Source organism: Oncorhynchus kisutch, linkage group LG16 (genome assembly GCF_002021735.2).
Source record: "Oncorhynchus kisutch isolate 150728-3 linkage group LG16, Okis_V2, whole genome shotgun sequence".
Classification (NCBI taxonomy): Eukaryota; Metazoa; Chordata; class Actinopteri; order Salmoniformes; family Salmonidae; genus Oncorhynchus; species Oncorhynchus kisutch.
In genome coordinates, this window is record NC_034189.2 from 25,561,637 (window position 1) to 25,584,352 (window position 22,716).

Here is a 22,716-nt window from a genome sequence, read left to right on the forward strand (position 1 = left end):
TGGAGGCCATTTTGTTCTTGGGGACCTTCAATGCTGCCGACATATTTTGGTGCCTCCATACAATCCTGTCTTGGAGCTCCACAGACAATTCCTTCGGCCTCATGGCTTGGTTTTTGCTCTGACATGGACTGTCAACTGTGGGACCTTATATAGACAGGTGTGTGCCTTTTTTTTAAATCAATGGAATGTACCACAGGTGGACTCCAAGTTGTTGAAACATCTCAAGGTTGATCAATGGAAACAGGATGCACATGAGCTCAATTTTGAGTCTCATAGCAAAATGTCTGAATACTTATCTAAATAAGGTTTATTTTTAATAAATGTGCAAAAATGTACAACCTGTTTTCGCTTTGTCATTATGGGGTATTGTGTGTAGATTGATAAGGAATAAGGCTGTAATGTAACAAAATATGGAAAAGGTCTAGGGGTCTGAATGCGCTGCATACTGAACAATGTTATGAAGAAAAAAGGACAGCAGAATGTATGTTTGGAAATGAGATCTTCTCAATGTTCAATTAGAATGGTATTTCCATCAATGGGCATTTATTATTAAAGGATCTTGTGTTATATATTCTTATACAATGCCTTTTGTGTGTTAGATAGTGTAAAGATTAGGTGCAGGTGTCTAAGGCACAGTAGGTGGCAGTATAGTTAAGGAATGGACTCTGTGCGGGGCTGTTGTTGCCAGGCCAAATAGGCGAAACAATAAAATCTCAGATAAGATTTGGTGCCTCCACACAATCCTGTCTTGGAGGGCTAACAGTTTGGAGTCCAAAACAAAATAGTTTATTACATTCATCCAAACATTTGACATTTGAACAATTGATGCAGAAAAAAAAAACTGAATGGAAAGGCATTCCCATGAATCATACAACTCCTATGAACATTGAGTTAATCATTTGATAGTACATGTCAGAAAAGACCCATAATTATCCATACATGTTTCTTTATGCTTTTAATGATCCATGCATGTTTTACAGTTGTGAAACCAAGGACGCCCTTTGAAAAGGGTTTTTCATAGGCCGTCTGTAACATCACTTGCACATCACTGCCAAATCTTTCCAATCCCTCCCAGAAATGGTTAACTGTCTGTACGCATACGATCCAGCAGTCAGCAGCCAGCCAAACAATATTGTGCCATTTCTCCATATTATACCAACTCTGTTAGGATACTACCCATGCAAAGTAGGCTATTGCATTCAGTGACTGTCTCTGGAGAATATATTTTTAATCTCCTAGATGTAATGAAGGAGAAAGACCCCAGACTGAGCAGCTCGCGGGGTGTGTAGGTGGGTGGGTGTGTGTGTGCGTGTAATGGTGGGGGGTTGGAGGTGACCCTATGGATAAAAACCTGGTGATGTATCTCCCCCTCTCATTCTCTCCGTCACACACACACACTTTCTGCCTCACACAAACACAGAGGCACACACAGGAGGCGGTTCTCTCCAGTCCCTCTCCATCAGAAACAACTGACAGCCAGGCAGGCTAGCTGCATCCTCTGGTAGCTATAGCAGCAGCGCAGACAGCTACTAGCCGCCTCTACTGTCTGCTGCATCTGTCAGCTGGCCGCCTGATACGTGGAGCCTTTTGTGTCTCCTGAGAGTCCCGACTCCCATTTGTGCTCTCTATTGCGGGGGCTAAAGGAAACAACCAACAGCCACACCAATGGACATGATGGGGAAGAAAGAACGCAGGGGCTGGGACTTCAAAGGCTTGCTGAAGAGGAACTGGCTGCTTATTGCAACCATTGTGTCGGTGCTGTTAGGTAAGTGAAAGCGAAGCCCCCATAATGTCTGCACTCTGCTTAACGTGAAGAAGCCTTGGTTGATGTCACCCTTCCGCGAGGCTGCCCGTCTGTCTCCACTCTCTCCTTGCTCTGTCAGTGGTGGTGCATCCTACCCATTTCCCCTTCCCTCTGTCCTTTTTTTGTCATTGCTTTCTCTCCTGATGTATTCCCCTGCTGCAGTCCAGGCTTGGAGTCATCCAGCAGCCTCTCTTGGTCATATAAGGATGCGTAGGGCTGGGGGCTGGTTGATTAGAATAGCAATGTGCACGCATGTGTGTGTTGTGTGCATAATGTCGGCTTGTGCATGCTGCATACCAACCTGGTCTCAGAGCCTTTCGTATGATTCTGTACGTAAATCCGAGACACTACCTTTAGTATATGTTGCGTTTTGTATGTATTCATTTGTGGATGTCCATCACCAATTTCGTATGATATATTCCAAATTACAATTTGTGTTATATGTTACGAATTTCTAAAACGTACAATATGTTACACATTTTTCAAAATGTATGATATCTTACGAATTCTGTCTAGGTGGCTAACATTAGCTAGGCTAGGGGTTACGGTTAGGAGTTGGGTTAAAGGGTTAAGGTTAGGGCAAGAGTTGGATAAGATAATTAGGGGAAAGGTTAGCTGACATGCTAAGTAGTTGCAAAGTAGCAAAAAAGTAGTAAGTAGTTGAAAAGGTGCAAATGAGCTAAAATGTTGTCCATGATGAGATTTGAACTCATAACCTTTGGGTTGCTAGACGTTTGCGTTTTACGACCAATCACCCTACTTTCGTTTTTGCCTTAAGTAACCATCTGTCTTATGTAAGCAAACCAAACGTAACATACTAATTTGGACGTTCTGGATTTACGTTTACTATGTTACATCTAGTGTATGAGACCAGGCTGTGCATGCATCTGTGTGTGTGCTTATGCTGTGAGGATGTTCGAAGATGGATGCAAACAGTGTGTGACTGTGGCTGTTTATAATGAGTGTATCTGTGTGTGTTTGTGTGTGTGACTTATCATTACAGTGTGTGACTGTTCATAATTGTGCACGTGTGTGACTGATCATTATGCGTTCGCAGTTTCTGCTGCTGCTACGCCATTCATTGCCCAGTCTCCGACAGAGACAGGGTTCCCTGTGCTGAGCTTTGCTGCCTCCCAGAGCCTGTCTCGCAACCCCAGTCGAACGTGACTAGACTGAAGCAGCACACTCCACTGGCTCCTTCAGTCCAGTCAGTCGGTACAGCTGTTCTGCATGCAAGGTCCTGTCAATGTGATTCGCAAATAGTGTGATTCAGGGGCCATATATGGCTCTGATATGGCTCGGCCCACCACAGCATTTCTGGCTTATGACATTTATTTAATAGATATAAAATACATAAGGGATAATCAACCGGGGGCTGTGGAGTCCTGTGGAAATAACCTACGACACAGTCTAGCCGTGGTATAAACTATAATATGCTCCTTTGTTGTCATTCAAAGTGCTAAAATGCAACGATAAGCTCACAGCGAAAGGCTAATGGTGGTGGTGGACAATTAATCTAAAAATGCATTGTTAATTATGGAACGTATCACTTTATTATGCAGAGAAGGCTATTATTTATTTAGATTTATTCACAACCCCCCTCTGAAGCTGCCTGCGACCCCTTGTTTTTAGAAAGAATTACACACCGATTTGTATGGCCCCTGTCACCGAATTGTCCTACCCTTCAACAATTATTGTTGGTGCTTGCTTGGCTTCTTAATGGTTGGACATTTATAATTTTCTGAACTAAATGGACTTTGGCTCAGTGGCAGTATTGTGTCTAATGTGTTTTAAAGGCTTTTGACCAATTAAATGATAAATGCTGACTTTGAAGTGTCCTCCACAAGGATTACACCATCTCTGCTTAAGCAGAGTTTTAGAATGTCAACATAAACCTGTGTTGGTCCAAATGCACATGGCAAAATTGATAATCCATTCCTATTTTTATTGATCTTTCTTACATTTTAAGAGCTGCAGTGGAGAGCAGTGGGGGTTAAAAGAACCAATTGGAACCCGGGGACATGGCATATGAGGGTGCAGTGAGATACCTGATGGGTTGGACGATACTTTTCTCATCAATCATCTTGGGGGGGGGAAAACATATCCTTAACTGGAAATCAACCAATCCTCCATCGTTAAAACAATGGAAAGGTCAAATGCTTTATTATCTGAATGTTGAAAGTGCGTGGGCGACTGAGAGAAAGAAAATGGTGCAGTTTGAGGCCATATGGCGGAGTAATGCGGGCGCTGGAGATGAGGGTGGGAGCAGGTGGGTCTGGGCAGGGGTGATGTTGTGGATGTTTGTGTGCATCTGTACGTTGTTGTTTGTATAATATGTTTTGTATCGTTTTAAAAAATTCTTAAAAAATAAAAATTATAAAAAAAATATAAATAGTAAGGCCTCCCGGGTGGCGCAGTGGTGCCACCAGAGATCCTGGGTTAAAGCTCAGGCTCTGTCGCAGCCGGCCGCGACCGGGGGGCCCATGGGGCGACGCTCAATTGGCCCAGTGTCTTCCGGGTTAGGGAGGGTTTGGCCGGCAGAGAAATCCTTGTCTCGTTGCGTACTAGCGACTCCTGTGGCGGGCCGGGCGCAGTGCACGCTGACCAGGCCGACAGGTGAACAGTGTTTCCTCCGACACATTGGTGCGGCTGGCTTCCAGGGTTGGATGTGCTGTGTGGCTAGGTTGTGTTTCGGAGGACGCATGGCTCTCGACCTCTCCCGAGTCCATACGGGAGTTACGGCGATGAGACAAGACTGTAACTACTACCAATTGGATACAATGAAATTGGGGAGAAAAAAGTGGTAAATAAAATATATATATATAAATAAGGAAGCCGTGGACTTTTAGGTGGCCATAGTAGTGTCCCATTTGAATTCTGGCCTAAGTTTGAGTGTTCTGATTGAGCCTTAATTTTTCGTGAATTTCATTGGAGAAATGGCAAAATACGCCTTTAATTAACACCCCTAATTAAGTGACATGGAATCTTGAGTGACAACAGAGAAGTCAGGACCTCGTTTGAATTACATGCTGAGATGAGCACTCTTGTCAGTCCGTAATCTGGTTGGATGCCATGGAACACCTTAAACAGAGAATGAGTTCTGCCATTGGATGACAAAAATTCACTACTCCACCATGTGGCCTCTGTTGCTGACTACTACTCTTTAATGGCAAGGCAGCCCCTTTCATGCCAGTTCTGTACTTAAATAATTACATGGGCGGTATTGTTGGCCGTCATCATGTATGTTTCATTCATAAGTAAGTAATTTAGCTTTGCCAATAACTGTCCTGTTGTGGCAGTACGAAAATGCATGCACTCACTACTTACTGTAAGTCGCTCTGGATAAGAGTGTCTGCAAAATGACTAAAATGCAAATGCTGCAAGATTTCCATCTCCACATGGCCTGTATTCTCAGAGTAGGAGTGCTGATCTAGGATCAGGTCCCTCTTCTCCATATAATCATATTTATTAGCATCGAAAAGACAAAACTGATCCTAGCACACATACTCTAAGATGCTTTCTGAATACCGACCCAGATCTCAAGAGATATGCCGACTAATTAAACCATGAAAACTGATCAGAAAACGGCATGGAGAGTGCGATTCGTCATTTTTGGAAGCACATAGTTTTTTATTTTACCACAGAAGTTGCCTGATATTTACATAGAAATTGCATGGCAAAATGCTAATTACAACAACTTATGAATCACTTGTTTGTTTCAGTAGTATTCGTCTAGGCTTGTGCAATGTCTATTTGGGCGTATTTGGTTCTCAGCATGTCAACATGACCCATCCAGTAGCTCCCACAACAGTTTCTAACCTTACCACCACCATTAACACTAAACCACTACTATACAGTGTATTCATTATGAGAGGTTTTATTTTTCATTAGGAATGATGTAACTTGTTCAGTTACGATTCGCTGTGTCATCACCTTGCACAAGGTTATTTTATGGTGGCCTGTAATGGTTGATAACACACTCAGGGTGGTGGGGGGGGGGGGGGGGGGATTTGAGAAACTCACTGTATGTGGCATTTATGGGCGAAAACCCCCCACAGCGATGCGCAATGAGCCTTATAAAAACGCCAAGACAGGCAGCCCGCTTGGCCAATAAACTAATGCTCTCCAAGGTCGTTGTTGCTGCGCAGGTCAGCAATAGCAATGCTACTCTAGCAGCTTATGGCTAAAGGAAGTGTTTTCCTCAATGTCACAACCTTGAGCCAGCGTCATGAAACCCAGAGCAACCTTGGCCCGTAAAATTAAAAACCAGAAAATAAACATGGGGATAATATTGTGGTAGCTTACAGGGCAGCTCTGAAATGATAATGATGTTTCCGTTTTAATTTGACGTGGCAGGCAGGTCAAACATCAATATGGCTCCTTTTTGTCATCATTATCTCGCCCTCTCTCTGTTCTCCCACTTTAAATTTCCACTGTGAAAATGCCTCATACTCAGTGTGTGGCTAGCGTGGGACACAGTCTGCAATAATACAGTGTGATGTATCGAACTAGCCACGCATTGAACTAACCTGTGTGAACCAACCTCTTGAATTGGCTGTCTTATTTATCTCTTTCTTTCTCCCACTCTCCCTCCTCCTCTCTCCTTCCTTCCCTCTCTCCCTCAGGGATAGGTCTTGGGGTGGTGGTCAGGGAATATGCCTCCCTCTCCCACCTTCATAAGCAGTATTTTGGCTTCCCGGGAGAGATCCTGATGCGGATGCTCAAGCTGGTCATCCTGCCCCTCATCATCTCCAGCATGATAACAGGTAACTTGGGATGAATTGCATCTCAGTCACTCAGCGCTATGTTTAAAGAAGAGGGCCATCAGAGAAGGTTAAGATATCTTAAGTATTAATCCTCTTAGTTCCTAGAAGAACTTGAGTTCTGCGTCTAGACACCTGCGGCAGGTCATTGTTGCGCCAGATATCTTCGATATTAAGGACAAATGAAATAGTGATTGTCATTGAGACTTGTTGACAGACATGTCTCCTTTGGGTGAACAACAGGTTAATTGTCTTTCTGTCTTGTTTGTGGTCACAGGAGTCGCCGCCCTGGATTCGGAAGTTTCTGGAAAGATAGGTTTGAGGGCTGTGGTGTATTACTTCTCCACCACCATCATCGCAGTTATTCTGGGTGAGTTAACAGGATGACTGGCTTGGTCTCATTCTCTTTCAGCTCCCCGTCTGTTATGAAGCATGACGCACTGAACAAAATGTGGAAGGTTTCAGTGCCTCATGCTTCAGATTAAGTGAGTGACAGACTAACTATGTAACATGTTGTTATTTACACGTCACCATTGAAAGCTGAATATTGACTGATGGTTATAACATGTGTTCCAGGTATTGTATTGGTGATGACCATCAAACCTGGTGTCTCTCAGGAGGCCGAACATATCGACAGGACAGGGACCACACCAAACGTCACCACTGTCGACACTCTACTGGATCTTGTCAGGTGACGGCTACGCTTCATACCATCATATAGACTAATAGTTTTGTATAATTTCTACAAAAGGTCCGTTCTCCATCAGTCGGAGGTGCAGTGTGCATAACATTTCCACATTTGTCTCACATTGTTGCCATCTCAACATGTCTTGTTCCATCCACAGAAACATGTTTCCTGAAAACCTACTGCAGGCTTGTTTCCAACAGGTAACTGTCATTGTCTGATTTGTACATTAAAGCTTTCAGTTACTAGCCTGGTACCAGGTGTGTTTGCGCTGTCTTGCCAATTCTCATAAGAGTTGACAAGACTGCACAAACAGATTTGGGGCCAGGCTATACAATCACTGCACTTTGAAGAGAAAACATGATCCTACATTAAAATGTAACCATGTCAAATGTAACTATTTCAATTCAACCTATTCAATCATTCCAGTACAAGACAAAGCGCAAAGAGCTGGAACCACCTAAAGTGAAGGGGAACACTACAATTACAATGTTCCCTCCTCTCTCTACCGCTGTCATGGCAACCATTTCCCCCCCAGAGGTAGGTGTCACTGTTTCCATGTGTTTATCCACCTGCATGTCAAAAGCTGTGATTTGATAGGATCAAAGCTGCTAAGCCTGGTTTACTTTTAATCAGATGTGGTTTACTTTTTAAACCTGATTAGTTAATCAGATGTGGTTAAAGTTAATCAGATGACTATCTGTCCAATCACAATCTTTTGTCTTTGTGGGTTGAAAATGTGGGTCTTCAACTTAGCCTTTGTGAATCTACACCTGACCACCCACATCTAATGTGATGGATATGACCATAAATCAACTTACATTATGATGCCACTGTGTAGATGGGTCACTATGTTGTGATCTGAGGAAAAAGCTCAAGACATGGATGTCAGCCCACTGTAACACAATTTTTAACCCATTTTTCTCCTCAATTTTGTGATAGCCAATTGGTAGTTACATTCTTGTCCCATCGCTGTAACTCCCGTACGAACTCGGGAGAGTCAAAGTTCGAGAGCCATGCGTCCTCCCAAACACGACCCTGCCAAGCCGCACTGCTTCTTGACACACTGCTCGCTAAACCCGGAAGCCAGCCGCACCAATGTGTTGGAGGAATCACTGTCCAACTGGCGACCGTTTCAGAATGCACAGGAGTCGCTATAGAGCGTGACTCCTGCGGACATCCCGGCCGGCCAAACCCTCCTCTAACCCGGACAATGCTGGGCCAATTGTGCGCCGCCTCATAGGTCTCTCGGTCACAGCTGGCTTTCTAGCACTGAGATGCAGTGCCTTAGACTGCTGCACCACTTGGGAGGCCCCACAAGTGGATCTTTTGACCAAAATCTATTTTGAATTTAAACTACTTTCTTCCTTATTTTTCCCCTCTGCAGAACATCACCAAGGACTATAAGATAGTCGGGTCATATTCTGATGGGATCAACGTGCTGGGCCTCATCGTGTTCTGTGTGGCGTTCGGCCTTGTCATCGGCAAGATGGGCGAAAGAGGTCGCATTCTGCTGGAATTCTTTGACGCTTTAAACGAGGCCACCATGAGGCTAGTCCAGATTATCATGTGGTACGATACAGCCTGTTAGACGACATACATCTCTCACTTACAGTACACAACAGCTGTTTAGGTGAATTCATCCGGTAGCTGTTTTCTATGCTATTGTAGATGTAATGCTAACATTTCTGTGGTGGTGATGATGATAGTGATGATGATGATCATAACAATGGCATTAACAACACTACACTCAGAAAAAAAGTGGTCATCTAGAACCTAAAAGGGTTCTTCGGCTGTCCCCATAAGATGACCCTTTGAAGAACCCTTTCTGGTTCCAGGTAGAACCATGTTGGTTCCGTATAGAACCCTTTCCACAGAGGGTTCTACCTGGAACTAAAACGGGTTTTCCTATGGGGACAGTCAAATAACCTTTTCAGAAACTTTTTTCTAAGAGTGTATTGTTGCAATTACAGCTACATGCCAGTGGGGATACTCTTCCTCATAGCTGCCAAGATCATTGAGGTAGAAGACTGGGAGATCTTCAGAAAGATGGGCCTGTACATGGTGACAGTGCTGAGTGGGTGAGTCTGAGCCAGCCATCTTAGTCCCTCTTTCTCTTTTTGATACTTCGCCACAACAATGCTAGATTTATAGCTGGCATTAGGGTCCAGGTTTCCTGCAAAGATACTGTAAAAGCCCAGCTCTGTCCCAGCACAGATAAGAACCAAGGACATTTAAAACTGCTCAACCTGCAGTTGCGGTAATGAGGCCTTTGGCGAACGCCTGTCCAACCCGTAAATTTACCAGACAGAATGATGCTTCTGGGTGACCAGCAAAAGGAAACTGAGTTTAGTGAGGGGGAACGCAGTCATGTGTGTCCCAAATGGCTATATAGTGCACTACTTTTGACCAGAGACCTATGGGCCCTGTTCATAAAGTAGTAGACTATAAAAGGAAAAGGATGCCATTTGGGACGCAACCCTGGTCATTGTGTTATTATAAGCTGGAGGAGGAGAGTTTTAGTCCCCAGTTAACGCCAGGGGTTAGTCAGCTATTTCTTACAACGAGTCAAAACTTGTTTGATCATCACAATTTTTTAATAAGACACTTTTTTTTCATGGCAATGTAATGTTTTATTTCTCTCCTTAGCCTAGCTATCCACTCCACCATTTGTCTGCCACTGATCTACTTTGCCATTGTGAGGAAGAACCCGTATACCTTTACCTTAGGGATGGCCCAGGCACTGGTCACTGCTCTTATGATCTCTTCCAGGTAAGCCTCAGTCACTATTCAGGATCATACAGTCGTGGCCAAAAGTTTTGAGAATGACACAAATATTTAATTTTCACAAAGTCTGCTGCCTCAGTTTGTATGATGGCAATTTGCATATACTCCAGAATGTTATGAAGAGTGATCAGATGAACTGCAATTAATTGCAAAGTCCCTCTTTTCCATGCAAATGAACTGAATCACAAAAATACATTTCCACTGCATTTCAGCCCTGCCACAAAAGGACCAGCTGACATCATGTCAGTGATTCTCTCGTTAACACAGGTGTGAGTGTTGACGAGGACAAAGCTGGAGATCACTCTGTCATATGCTGATTGAGTTCGAATAACAGACTGGAAGCTTCAAAAGAAGGGTGGTGCTTGGAATCATTGTTCTTCGTCTGTCAATCATGGTTACCTGCAAGGAAACACATGCCGTCATCATTGCTTTACACAAAAAGGGCTTAACAGGCAAGGATATTGCTGCCAGTAAGATTGCACCTAGATCAACCATTTATCGGATCATCAAGAACTTCAAGGAGAGCGGTTCAATTGTTGTGAAGAAGGCTTCAGGGCACCAAAGAAAGTCCAGCAAGTGCCAGGACCGTCTCTTAAAGTTGATTCAGCTGCGGGATCGGGGCACCACCAGTACTTAGCTTGCTCAAGAATGGCATCTGCACACACAGTGAGGCGAAGACGGTTGGAGGATGGCCTGGTGTCAAGAAGAACAGCAAAGAAGCCACTTCTCTCCAGGAAAAACATCAGGGACAGACTGATATTCTGCAAAAGGCACAGGGATTGGACTGCTGAGGACTGGGGTAAAGTAATTTTCTCTGATGAATCCCCTTTCAGATTGTTTGGGGCATCCGGAAAAAAGCTTGTCCGGAGAAGACAAGGTGAGCACTACCATCAGTCCTGTGTCATGCCAACAGTAACGCATCCTGAGACCATTCATGTGTGGGGTTGCTTCTCAGCCAAGGGAGTGGGCTCACTCACAATTTTGCCTAAGAACACAGCCATGAATAAAGAATGGTACCAACACATTCTCTGTGAGCAACTTCTCCCAACCATCCAGGAACAGTTTGGTGACGATCAATGCCATTTCCAGCATGATGGAGCACCTTGCCATAAAGCAAAAGTGATAACTAAGTGGCTCGGGGAACAAAACATCAATATTTTGGGTCCATGGCCAGGAAACTCCCCAGACCTTAATCCCATTGAGAACTCGTGGTCAATCCTCAAGAGGCGGGTGGACAAACAAAAACCAACACATTCTGACAAACTCCAAGCATTGATTATGCAAGAATGGGCTGCCATCAGTCAGGATGTGGCCTAGAAGTGAATTGACAGCATGCCAGGGCGGATTGCAGAGGTCTTGAAAAAGGGTCAACACTGAAAATATTGACTCTTTGCATCAACTTCATGTCATTGTCAATAAAAGTCTTTGACACTTATGAAATGCTTGTATTTATACTTCAGTATTCCATAGTAATATCTAAAGACACTGAAGCAGCAAACTTTGTGAAAATGTATATTTGTGTCATTCTCAAAACTTTTGGCCACGACTGTACAATCTGTTGTCTATAGCAAAGCATAGATGTAATGGCTGACTTATCTATGTATTCATCCATCTATCTATACAATCCACCCATCCATCTATCTGTGCATCCATCCTGCATTCAACTTAAATACGACCTCTAGCTCTGCCACCCTGCCGGTCACCTTCCGCTGTGCCGAAGAGAACCTCCGGATCGACAAGAGGATCACCCGCTTCGTGTTGCCTGTGGGCGCCACTATCAACATGGATGGCACGGCTCTCTACGAGGCGGTTGCTGCCATCTTCATTGCCCAGCTCAACGACTACTCTCTGGATGTGGGTCAGATTGTCACCATCAGGTAAATCACCAACAGCCTACGTCGAAATTAGATTTGATATTCTATGTACATAATTTGAGCAAGTTAAAGTGTCTTTGTATACTTGTGATCAGAACCCATAGCCTTTGGTGGCATTGGACTTCAGCTGCTCTGAATGAATATGCCACTCAGTGATGTAAGAAAAAAAACATATTTGAGCTTGACGAAACTGAAAAAACTCAATTGTAATCAGGTGAAATCGGCTGACACATCCATTTATACCATCTGTCGTGTCATTATGTTGGTATCAAGCATCTGACCTAATAATATGTCAGGGTAAGGGAATTGTAAAGATGTTAACTTACTCTTACAATTTCAGTATAACAGCAACAGTAGCCAGCATCGGAGCTGCCGGTGTACCTAACGCTGGACTTGTCACCATGGTGATTGTGCTGACTGCCGTTGGACTACCTGCAAATGATGTCACTTTAATTGTTGCTGTGGATTGGCTACTGTGAGTAATACCTTGTTGAGCATAATATTGTCAAGATCAATTATTATTTTAGTGATGAATACAACAGTGCGAGGTGTTAAAGGTAGACTCAGCAACATAACATCACCATACGCAGTGGTGCGACTTCTTAAGAGAAAACAGAATTTCAATTTGTCAAGGCTGCCACTACTTTCTCTTCCCGATTTGTGCCATCCCTTGAGCAATGCCCAAGAGGGCCAGTCTTGGCAGAATACATTTTGTTGTTGTTGATGTCTGTAAGCAGGGAGTTGCCCAGCAACGTATGATGATGTGATATTGCAAAGTCAACAGTATCTTTAACTAACTCATAATCAACAGACAATAGTCACTCACCATACACCCTCCGGCTGTTTTAGAGACCGCTTCCGCACCATGATCAACGTGCTGGGGGATGCCTACGGAGCTGGCATTGTCCAGAAGCTGTCCAGGCGGGAGCTGGAGAGGATGGACATCACCTCGGACGTGGACGTGACCAACCCCTTCGTCCTGGAAACCACGCTGGACGATGAGGAGTGTGAGAAAAAGTCTTATGTCAACGGCGGCTTCACCATCGACAAGACCGACGCCATCTCCTTCACCGAGACTTCACAGTTTTAGGAAGGAGGGCGGGGAGCCAAGAAGTGCCATTGCTGCTAGATGTTAGCCTGGTGGTCCCATCCTGTTTGTAAGCATGTTTCTAGATCTGTTTGTGCTGTCTTGCCAACTCCTATGGTCATTGGCGTGACAACGACTATTGGTGTTGGTGAGACAACACAAACAGACCTGGTACCAGGCTAGTCTGTTTGTGATTTAGCCAACTCCTGTCTATGTTCGTTCATTGCCATGTATACAGTGTAGTACGGCTTGACAAGGATAGAAGAGTTGGCTATAGCCAGGGGTGAAAGTCAATTTCATTTCTTCCCAGTACGGGACCGCCTATGTGTGTACGCACTTCATCATAGAATTGCATTTAGAATCCCTATTCATTCGTAATGATCTCTGTGGGCTTCGTCGTAAAGATTTATAATTACGTGGCGCAGCGGTCTAAGGCACTGCGGTGCTTGAGATGTCACTACAGATCTGGGTTCAATCCCGGGCTGTGTCCCAGCCGGCTGCGACCGGGAGACCCGTGAGGCGACGCACAATTGGCCCAGTGTCGTCCAGGCTAGGGGAAGGTTAGCCCGTCACACTCTAGCGACTCCTGTGGTGGGCCGGGCGCATGCACACTGACACGGTCGCCAGTTGGACGGTGTTTCCTCCGACACATTGGTGCGGCTGGCTTCAGGGTTAAGCGAACAGTGTGTCAAGAAGCAGTGCGGCTTGGCAGAGTCATGTTTCGGAAGACGCGCGGCTCTCGACCTTCGCCTCTCCCAAGTCTGTACGGGATTGTAACTACCAATTGGATATCACCAGAAAAAGGGGTATAACGTTTTTCTTTTAAGAAATAAAAAGATTTGTCATAAAAAAATGTAAATGTATTACCTTTTATTGTGGCATAAACACAACTAATCATGATGTTTTAATCTGATTGTCCAACAATCACTTCAAAAGGGCTCCTTTAGCCTATTAGTCTACTCGTGCACAATTATCCACTCAAAATATATTTCCAGCCTCCAAACAGTGGTGAATGGAAAGAGACACGAAACACCACAAAGTGTAATGACATTTTGACAATTGTCATTAGGCCAGAATTTATGCGCCCACTGCTGTTCGTTAGCGTCTTGGTGTCGGCCATTCATCTCTGCCTTGGGAAAATGTCAGTGTTCTTGTCGAGCCACATCGCATTTTTGGAGCGTAGGCTATCCCACCCGTTCAAGTCCATTTGCTCATTTTTCATGCCTCTGACATGCGGTAGCCTATTGGTAAATAATGGTGTAATGGTTCTTGAAAATGTTTTCTTTAAATATTGTGACAGGCTCATGTTTTACCAGTATGACATAACATAACATAGTATGACATAACCCCACTATTTATTTTGCTGGGACGCCATACTGGACCGTACCGTCTTGCTTTCATCCCTGGCTATAGCACATACAGTATACGACCAGACTTGGTAGAAATGTGAGGGGAGTTCGAAGCTATTCATAAAACCAGCGCTTGTAAAAGGGAGGAAAAAAACATGACATGAGACACTTTCAAGCTCGAACGTTTGCAACATTAGCCACCATGTGTTTTCTCTAAGAGCTATCATCCTGCTTTTTAACCACGAGCAGAAATCCTTAAAATGAGCTGGAAAGTGTCTGAATTGGCACCCTATTCGCTAAATAAGCCCTGGTCAAAAGTAGTGCACTATGTAGGGAATAATGTGCAGTCCCATGCTCTCCTTTACTAAAAGCGCTTCCATCGTTATGTTGACATAATGAACACAGTCACTTTTGAACAAATCACTACGTTTGTTATTGTTTTTACATAAAGGGAACTAGGATATGGGGACTACAAGAGGAGTCAAGAGCTTTTGAAATTCATACCTCCACCGTGGGTGTGCAGGTATGTGTTCTGGTGGTCGTTTTGTCTGTTTGTATTTGTGTCTGAGAAAAAGTAAATAATATATCGCCGGGCTGAGCTGTGTAAATGTATTGCAAAAAAGAGCATGGAAGAAGAAATACAACTATATTCCAGACGTTCAATATACTGTGTATTGCAAAGATTCAAACAGACTTTCATAAACTACAGTGTTCCGCTTTGTTTGCCCTCCAGAAGATAACTACTCTTTACAAACGTCTTTTCATTTTTGTCCAAATTCTTGACAATTTTGTGTGTATTGTTAATGTTATTAAGCTTCCTGTGTCCAACTGTAGATTTACAATATGTGCCAAACATCATATTCATTCATTCACTTCGTATCATTCCATGCACATTTTTTCATTGCATGAAGCAATATGGCAAAGAAATACAGTGAAACTTGCAATGAATATAGACTTGCTATACAGTATGTATTTTTCAAGTGACAAATGGCCTTTAGTAAGACAATAGAGTTGATGGCACAATAACGAGGCTTTGGAGGTAAGACTTAATTGAATACTGTTAAATATTTGGAAATATTTTCATAATGAATTGCTAAAGAGTTAACGCTTAACCCTCGTTAAGGGGGGCTATATGGATGACTTAAGTATTTAAGGATGGTCTTAGCGACAAAGGCTTTCTGATAGCGAACGCTAACTATAAAAAGCTTCATGATAGTTTGTCAGAGAAACAATAAAAAAATGGTGGGGCCTCTGAAGCAATGTTTCAGAAGACCCGGCAGTAGAATCCAGGAATGCAGTTGGTGCAATTCCAACTTTAACCATGGAACCTTAGTTAAATGAGATTTTAGAAAACCTCAGAATTATGAGCTCCAAACAGCTCATAAAAAGGCATTATGTACGTAATCACTGTGTGGTGCGACAAATTAATTATTTTATGTAGCCTTACTTTAGCGATATGACCCTTTCTCAGCCTTCACGTCAGTTGCAATCAAGGTGTTTACATTATTATTATTTTTATATAATAATCTCCTATTTATTTCAATTTTTCATCCCTTGAGGCATGGGATTATTGAAACTGCCACTCAATGTTACAGCTCATTGCAATCCACCCTCTGTGACTTGTTTTTGTTCTACCACAGTGGCATAAGGGCCTAATTTGAGATAGTAGACAACTTTAATATATAACATTTCTGAAGCTGGCAAGATATTGGGTACTGGAAAGCAAATTGAGGGCAATTTGTAACATTTGGTTAATCAGATGTGACTAAAAAAAAGCTTGTGAATCAGGTTCTTCTGTACATTTCAAAAGCACATGATGATATTAACAACAAATCAATAAATTGCTATATTGTGTACCATTCACAAATCACCTCAGTATATGAATCCACATGTACTAGATGTATCTAACTGCAAGCTAATAAAGACAAATATAACTTGGGTGTTTCTCTTTTGGAGGGGTTTCAAAAATGGTTGAGATGTTTTTTTTTGTTTTTTTTGTATCCAGCATCTGATTATTGAATGTGCATATTTTTCCTTTTTCTACTGAGAAGGGTTACTGTACACCGTTTTTTAAAATTATCTATGAGCAGTGCTTGACTTGGGCAGGAGATCACATCACATTTTCTACTGCTTGAGCTCCTGTTCCTCTTATAGAATATTATCTCAAAAGTATTGTGGAACTCCTGCAACCAAATATAAACAGTACCGGCACCCAACATGAGTACCGGCACCTATTTCAGTCAAGCACCGTCTATGAATGCCTTAGCACAGGGTTTACCAAACTTTCTTGCTTCGTGTCCGAACATACACAGACCAAAGAATAATAAAAAAATATCATCTTGGAAGGAGACAGAACATTTAGCAGTTTTCAAGGTCGACGGCGAATGACGTGGCCACGAGCAGCACCACAGATATTGAGATGAGTGAGATGCAAGACTTCGCTCTCAAACAGTCACTCACACACAGTATGCGCATGTGCACGGGTTCGCTTCACGCTGTTCATAGCTTGGCAGCCAGTGGACCAAAACAGCAGAGAAGTTGAGCCTTGCGCTTGAACACTATTAGTTGTTGCAGAAATTGACCCACTATGCTGTTAACTTTCAGCATCTACGTCATATCGCTGAGTCTACCTTTAAAACCAATATCCTGCAATTCTATACATTTTGTCATGGAACTGAGAGTACATTTAGCAGTTTTTAAGCTATTCTACGCATTTTGACATGGCTAATGATGTGTTCAGAGTTGAGAATGTTACTTTCTAAATGTAATCCGTGAAAGTTAATAGTTACCTGTCCAAAATTGTCATTAGTAACGTAACTTTTGTAACTCAGTAACATCCTTTCTGAATTTAAAAGTAATCATGTAGTTTTTCAAAAGTATCTGTAATCTGATTACAATATTCTTGCTGGTAACGTAACTGACAACAGTAAACGTTGTTTGTAATCAGTTACTCCCCAACCCAGGTTCTTATGCTCAGACGTTATAGCAAAATGAACGGGAGCCTGATTATCTAGCTTTTATTTTGTTGATTGTAAATTCTCAAAGATTATAGGCTAGGTTACACCTTCAAATGTTATAAATGGAATGAAATGCCTTTGTTCTCTCTCTTATCCTGTATCCCGTCCATGGAGGAAGGTTGTATGATCAATTCTCATTTCCTAGGCTTCTAGGCCTCTTGCCTAGTAGGCATTTCTTTGTTCATGCCTTGTAAGTTAACCTTCGGATCTATATGCTTGGAATAATGCCTTGTAATGCTTGTTAATGCTTTATAACTTAAAACCTGTTAAAGATAGGGCCGACTACTGCCCCCTTTGGAGGAATTGCGTGCCCATAGTAAACAGAAAAAAAATCCGTTCCAGCTGAACGTGGGAGGGGTCGTTCCCAAAAGGGAACCCTAACCCGTCAACAGGTTTTAATCTTTATGCCTTGTATGTGAATCCATTAATTTAACAAAGAAATTAAATACACTTGTATTTAGAATTCCATTTCTGAGACATTTCTTGATTGCCTATTACCGTAACTCAGCTATAGTGTTCTTACATATTGCTATTTATCTTATGGAGTCAGACAATTAATTTAATGGGCTAATTGCTTCGTCTTATTCAGAGTTCCATGTGATGTAAATATAACATACATATATCAAATAATAATACCCCACTACAAAGGTACGGTGATGGAATAGAGCTAGATCCCAATGTAAGAGTAAGGTTTTGGGATGAATGCAGAAAATAAGCTCTGAGGTTAACACAGGCTTAGGAGATCTTATACGTTTTGTTCTATGAGATAATATCAGTCAGTTAACATGACCTTTATGAATTATGAAGCTTTTTATGTGCTTTTTTGTTTTATTCTACAAAATGCTTCAACATTCACAAAAAGTGACCTTAGCTGCAGTTGTGTAGGCAGAAATCAGTTGATGGCAGGGCCAGCAACAATCTACATGTGCCATAATTTGGGCACTCAAATCATTCAATTATCATAAAAGCCTACCCTACACAGCAAATTATCCAGTGTTAAATCAACACTGACAGTGTTCAATTTGACACTGGGCCAGTGTCTATACAGGTCCACACTTTTGAGTGTTAAATTAACATGGTGCTTAGTGCAGACGCTGTTACACTTTGTAAGTGTTAGGGAATGAACACATTCAGTGTTATGCAATAACACCTCATATAGTATTTTTAACACTAGGAAGTGTATGTAGTTTGCACCAACGGTGTTATGCAACAGCGCCTCATTTATTTAACCATTACACCAAGACATCCGCATCTCTTGACAAGGTCACTCAGTGTTGGGTTAAAGACATTACAATAAGTCTTTATTGCCACATGCACTTATGTAAGTGTTTATAAAGACTTCAGAATTGGAAGCAGAGTTCCACCCATGACTGTATTTGTTAGTGACAGAGACATGGTTGCTGAATTTGTTCATGTTCAGTCCTGTGGACTTCACCAAGTGAGTTCCTACTGTAGGAGAATGGTATCATTAAAATGTTACTGTTTATGACAATACATTACATATATCATAACGCATTGGTCACCAACCCGGTCGATCGGCAGTGGTCACCAACACATCAGCACTGAGTTCACATCACTAGCTTAATCCCATATCTGTTTGTGCTATCTTGCCAACACTTGTCATTGTCAATCTTGCCAACACTTGTCATTGTCAATCATGCCAACACCTATGTCATTGTCAATCTTGCCAACACCTATGTCATTGTCAATCTTGCCAACACCGATGTCATTGTCAATCTTGCCAACACCTATGTCATTGTCAATCTTGCCAACACCTATGTCATTGTCAATCTTGCTAACACCTTTGTCATTGTCAATCTTTGTACAAAAACAGATCTATGACATCACACAGCAGCCAGAGAGAAAGAAGAGACAGAGACAGATAAAGGGAAAGAAGAGAGAAAAGGAAAGGGTGAGGGGGGATTTCTGTCTTTCTGCTGGAGTTCAAGGTCCACCCATCATAAATTCTGCATTTCTATCTGGTGTATCCTGTCCATACCAAACTCCATGGTGGCTAATTGCTAATACTTTTAATAAAATGTGTGTGATGTGATCAGACATAATGACATTGTCAAAACATTGGCTTTCAAACAAAGTGTAGGGATCAGGCATGACTGAAGACCTGGGTTCAAATACTAGGCTATACGTTTAGCGTTTGTTCTAGCCTGCCCGGCGTGCCAGATGGGCAGGGGTTTGCCAGTTTACAACTATGCGATTGGTTCCATTGCGCCAGGCAAGCTCAATGAAGCTGACAGAAAAAAAGTAGCCTCGAAAGGTTTCAGCTGTTGAGAATGTAACTGGGTCAAAAGTTACAATCTTTTCAAAGTACATTTGGGGTCAATTGCAGTTGTGATTACTGTTATGGATTCCTCTCCACCCACTGCAGATGATAGTGGTGTGTGTGTTACTCACGTGGGAGAGTCTGTGCACTGCTCTTGGGGTGATAGGGAGTCCTCGGACGCGGTGATGGACCTCCTCCCACCTGCCCTGGGAACTTGGGCGTAACCTGTCCATAGAAATCGAAATAAGAATCAGGACAGGGTCAGGCCAGGCCTCAATTCGGGCCTGCTGGTAAAAACTTGCCCCGCACCAAGTGACATGGAGGACCTTCGTCAATGGCATACGCTCCTTATAGGAGTCAAGGGCTTACGTCAAGTTAAGTCGAATAGGCTAGACATACCTATATGGCTCAAGCTTTCCATGTAGGCGCGCCAAAGCATGGAAGGGATGGGTGTGGGTGTAGGGGTGGGAGACCCCCCTTTGTAAGCCAGGAAACATTGCTGGCTTGGACCTGGGGGGTAGTCCAGGAGATTGTCTGTGTCAGAAGACGGGGACCGTGGGAGACAAGGAGAGGAGCCATTGGTCAGGGTGTGTCTGGCCATGACAGGGAAGAGATGAGGTGTGGGGGAGTTGCCAGTACCGAGCCAAGGGTCCCTCTTCTAGGGACAGGAGAACACAGCAAGAACACAATAAAGTCGAATACAATAAAGTGAGGTAACACGTCATTTGAAGGGGTATACATAAAATGACAGGCACGAATCAAATTGATTGAGTTGGGAGTCCAAAGCCTGAAATAACCCTATCATTTGTCAAACGGAATGAAGAGTTTTGTTTTATTTGGAACTGGTGTCCAAAGGTAGACACTCGTCTTTTACATGAATTAATGATGTGCTGCTTTTGCTGTCTCCATATCCTTTGTTGTTATTGCCTAATGATTGTTGTTGTAGTATGTATTGGCTTGTGCAATCAAAAATTAATCTTGAGGGGATGGATAAGGTACTATCTAATCTTACCTTATTAGTTGAGTTCAATGTCCTATTTCCTTTATCAACAATGTCATCATCTCAATAAAAGCGTGTTATGCCCAGTACAGGAAATCATTGCTACATGACAGACCAGGGCCGTGGATAAAAACACATCTGGGAATATTCCTCATCACTACAAATAACAGTAAGCTATTCTCTGCCATCTGCTGGCTGTAATGCCACACGCACACACAAACACATAAATGCATGTGCGCACACCCACCCACAAGCACACACAAACCAAATAAAATAACATGAACACATATCAATACAAATATCACATGAGCCCACTGACTTGTCGCTGGCTCGCTGGTATAAAGTCATACTTTCATTTGTCACCATGACAACTCACACCACTAGAAGTTAAATATACGAACATGGCAAGGTCAAAACTCCTCATCTATATCCCAGCTTGAACCCAAACTGAGCTGTGCCAGTCGACCCACGTTTCCATGACAACCGTCCATCTGGCCGGCTTTGTATGGGGGAGAGGGAGCACAACCTGGGCATTGCTGGTGCCCATCGGGCACTGTCCCAATCTCCTCCTCAAAACCCATTACGGGACCTTGTAGTGTGTTCCTTTGGCACCACCGTTCTCTGTGAACAAATGAACGAAGACAAGAAATGAGCAAACTATTATGGAAGCAACATGTTTGACTCCATTCCATTTATTCCAGCCATTACAATGACCCTGTCCTCCTACAGCTCATCCCACCAATCTTGGTCCTTGGTCCAATGGGAATAAGTAGTTGAAATTATATTCTGCCCATAGGCATACAGCTCCTACCTTGGACCAGAGACACCTCGTGCTAAGGTAGGGGACAATAAAGTCTACGGAGAGCGATAGAAGTGCTGATGATGTAGTGAAAACATTACCATTGGAGAACTGAGATGGGTGTTGTTGACCTTGGCGTTCGCAGAGCACTCACTGATGTTGTTCTGGTGGAGAACCTCTAACCTTGGAGCAATACCCTAGGGAAGATGACAGAGTGGACGACTTGAATGGATAGTGGCCCGATCCACTAGTTAGAAGAGCAGTTTAATGCGTCAACATAAACTGTGTCCTCTCAGTACATGTACGCTGTCTCTGTATTTTCCTACTGTGACCTATCAATTAGTGTCCAGTGAAACATCTTTGTCTCACACATCTCACTGTAGCAGGACTATAGCCTACATCTCCATAGTAATGGTGTAAGCTCTGTGATGTAAAAAGCTCCTAATTACAGGGACGCTAATGGACCGTGTCATGAGAACATTTCTGACCAATCTAGAGAAGGAAGGAAGCAGTTTGGGTTCTGAGAATAGGAAGCTTCTGGTGTCCTCCTCAAAGCAGGCCAAGGCCTTCCCCACTGCAGCAAAGCATCCAGTGGTCAATCATTGTGGTCCTGTGTGGCTCAGTCGGTAGGAACTTGGCGCTCACAATGAAAGGGCCATGGGTTCAATTCTCGCTGGGGTCATACAGTATACTAAAATGTATGCACTCACAGTAAGTTGCTTGTAAATGGCACATGATCAACTTGCTTATTGTCTATTAGGCTGTCGTGTTAAACACTTAGCCAATTGTTGGACCAAAGTCCCTTCTTAACATTTAGAAGACAAATTACAGCACCTGGAGGAATGAACTGTACCAATTCAACTTTGACGGTTTCACCTAGAGAAAAATAAGTAAACAAATAGTAGTTGAATATGAACATACATTTTAATACTACAATGTTAAATATTGTATCAAATAGGCTTGTCTACAGGCGCAGGTATATAAAATAGAACTTTACTCTCCAGCATCTATGCAACATCTCCTGGGCCAACAGCATAGTGGAACACCTGAATAGGAAGAGAAACGGAACAAATCTCATTTAGAAAATCTTGTTCATACACATTCTACGATTTCTCTGTTACCAGTGTATGGGACGACTGCATGGTGCCATACCTCCTGGCATCCAAGAGAGCTATAAGGTGTACAGGCTTTTGTTCCAGCCCTGCTCAAATCCACCGGAGTCAGCGAATCAAGCCTGCTGATGAACAGCTGTGTAGTTGGTATCTACTGT

At 42.9% G+C, this 22,716-nt stretch overlaps 1 protein-coding gene across 1 annotated transcript; it reads left to right on the top strand.

The window, feature by feature from the left end:
* Positions 1-1,262: 1,262 nt before the first annotated feature.
* On the top strand, positions 1,263-16,289 carry slc1a1 (solute carrier family 1 member 1). Its single transcript, XM_020504263.2, has 12 exons — positions 1,263-1,765; positions 6,430-6,570; positions 6,845-6,937; positions 7,144-7,258; positions 7,413-7,455; positions 7,682-7,792; positions 8,640-8,824; positions 9,226-9,333; positions 9,902-10,024; positions 11,722-11,916; positions 12,254-12,388; positions 12,763-16,289. Exons 1-12 carry the CDS (start codon positions 1,666-1,668, stop codon positions 13,001-13,003), a joined length of 1,590 nt encoding a protein of 529 aa, XP_020359852.1. The 5' UTR covers positions 1,263-1,665; the 3' UTR covers positions 13,004-16,289.
* The last annotated feature ends 6,427 nt before the right edge of the window (positions 16,290-22,716 follow it).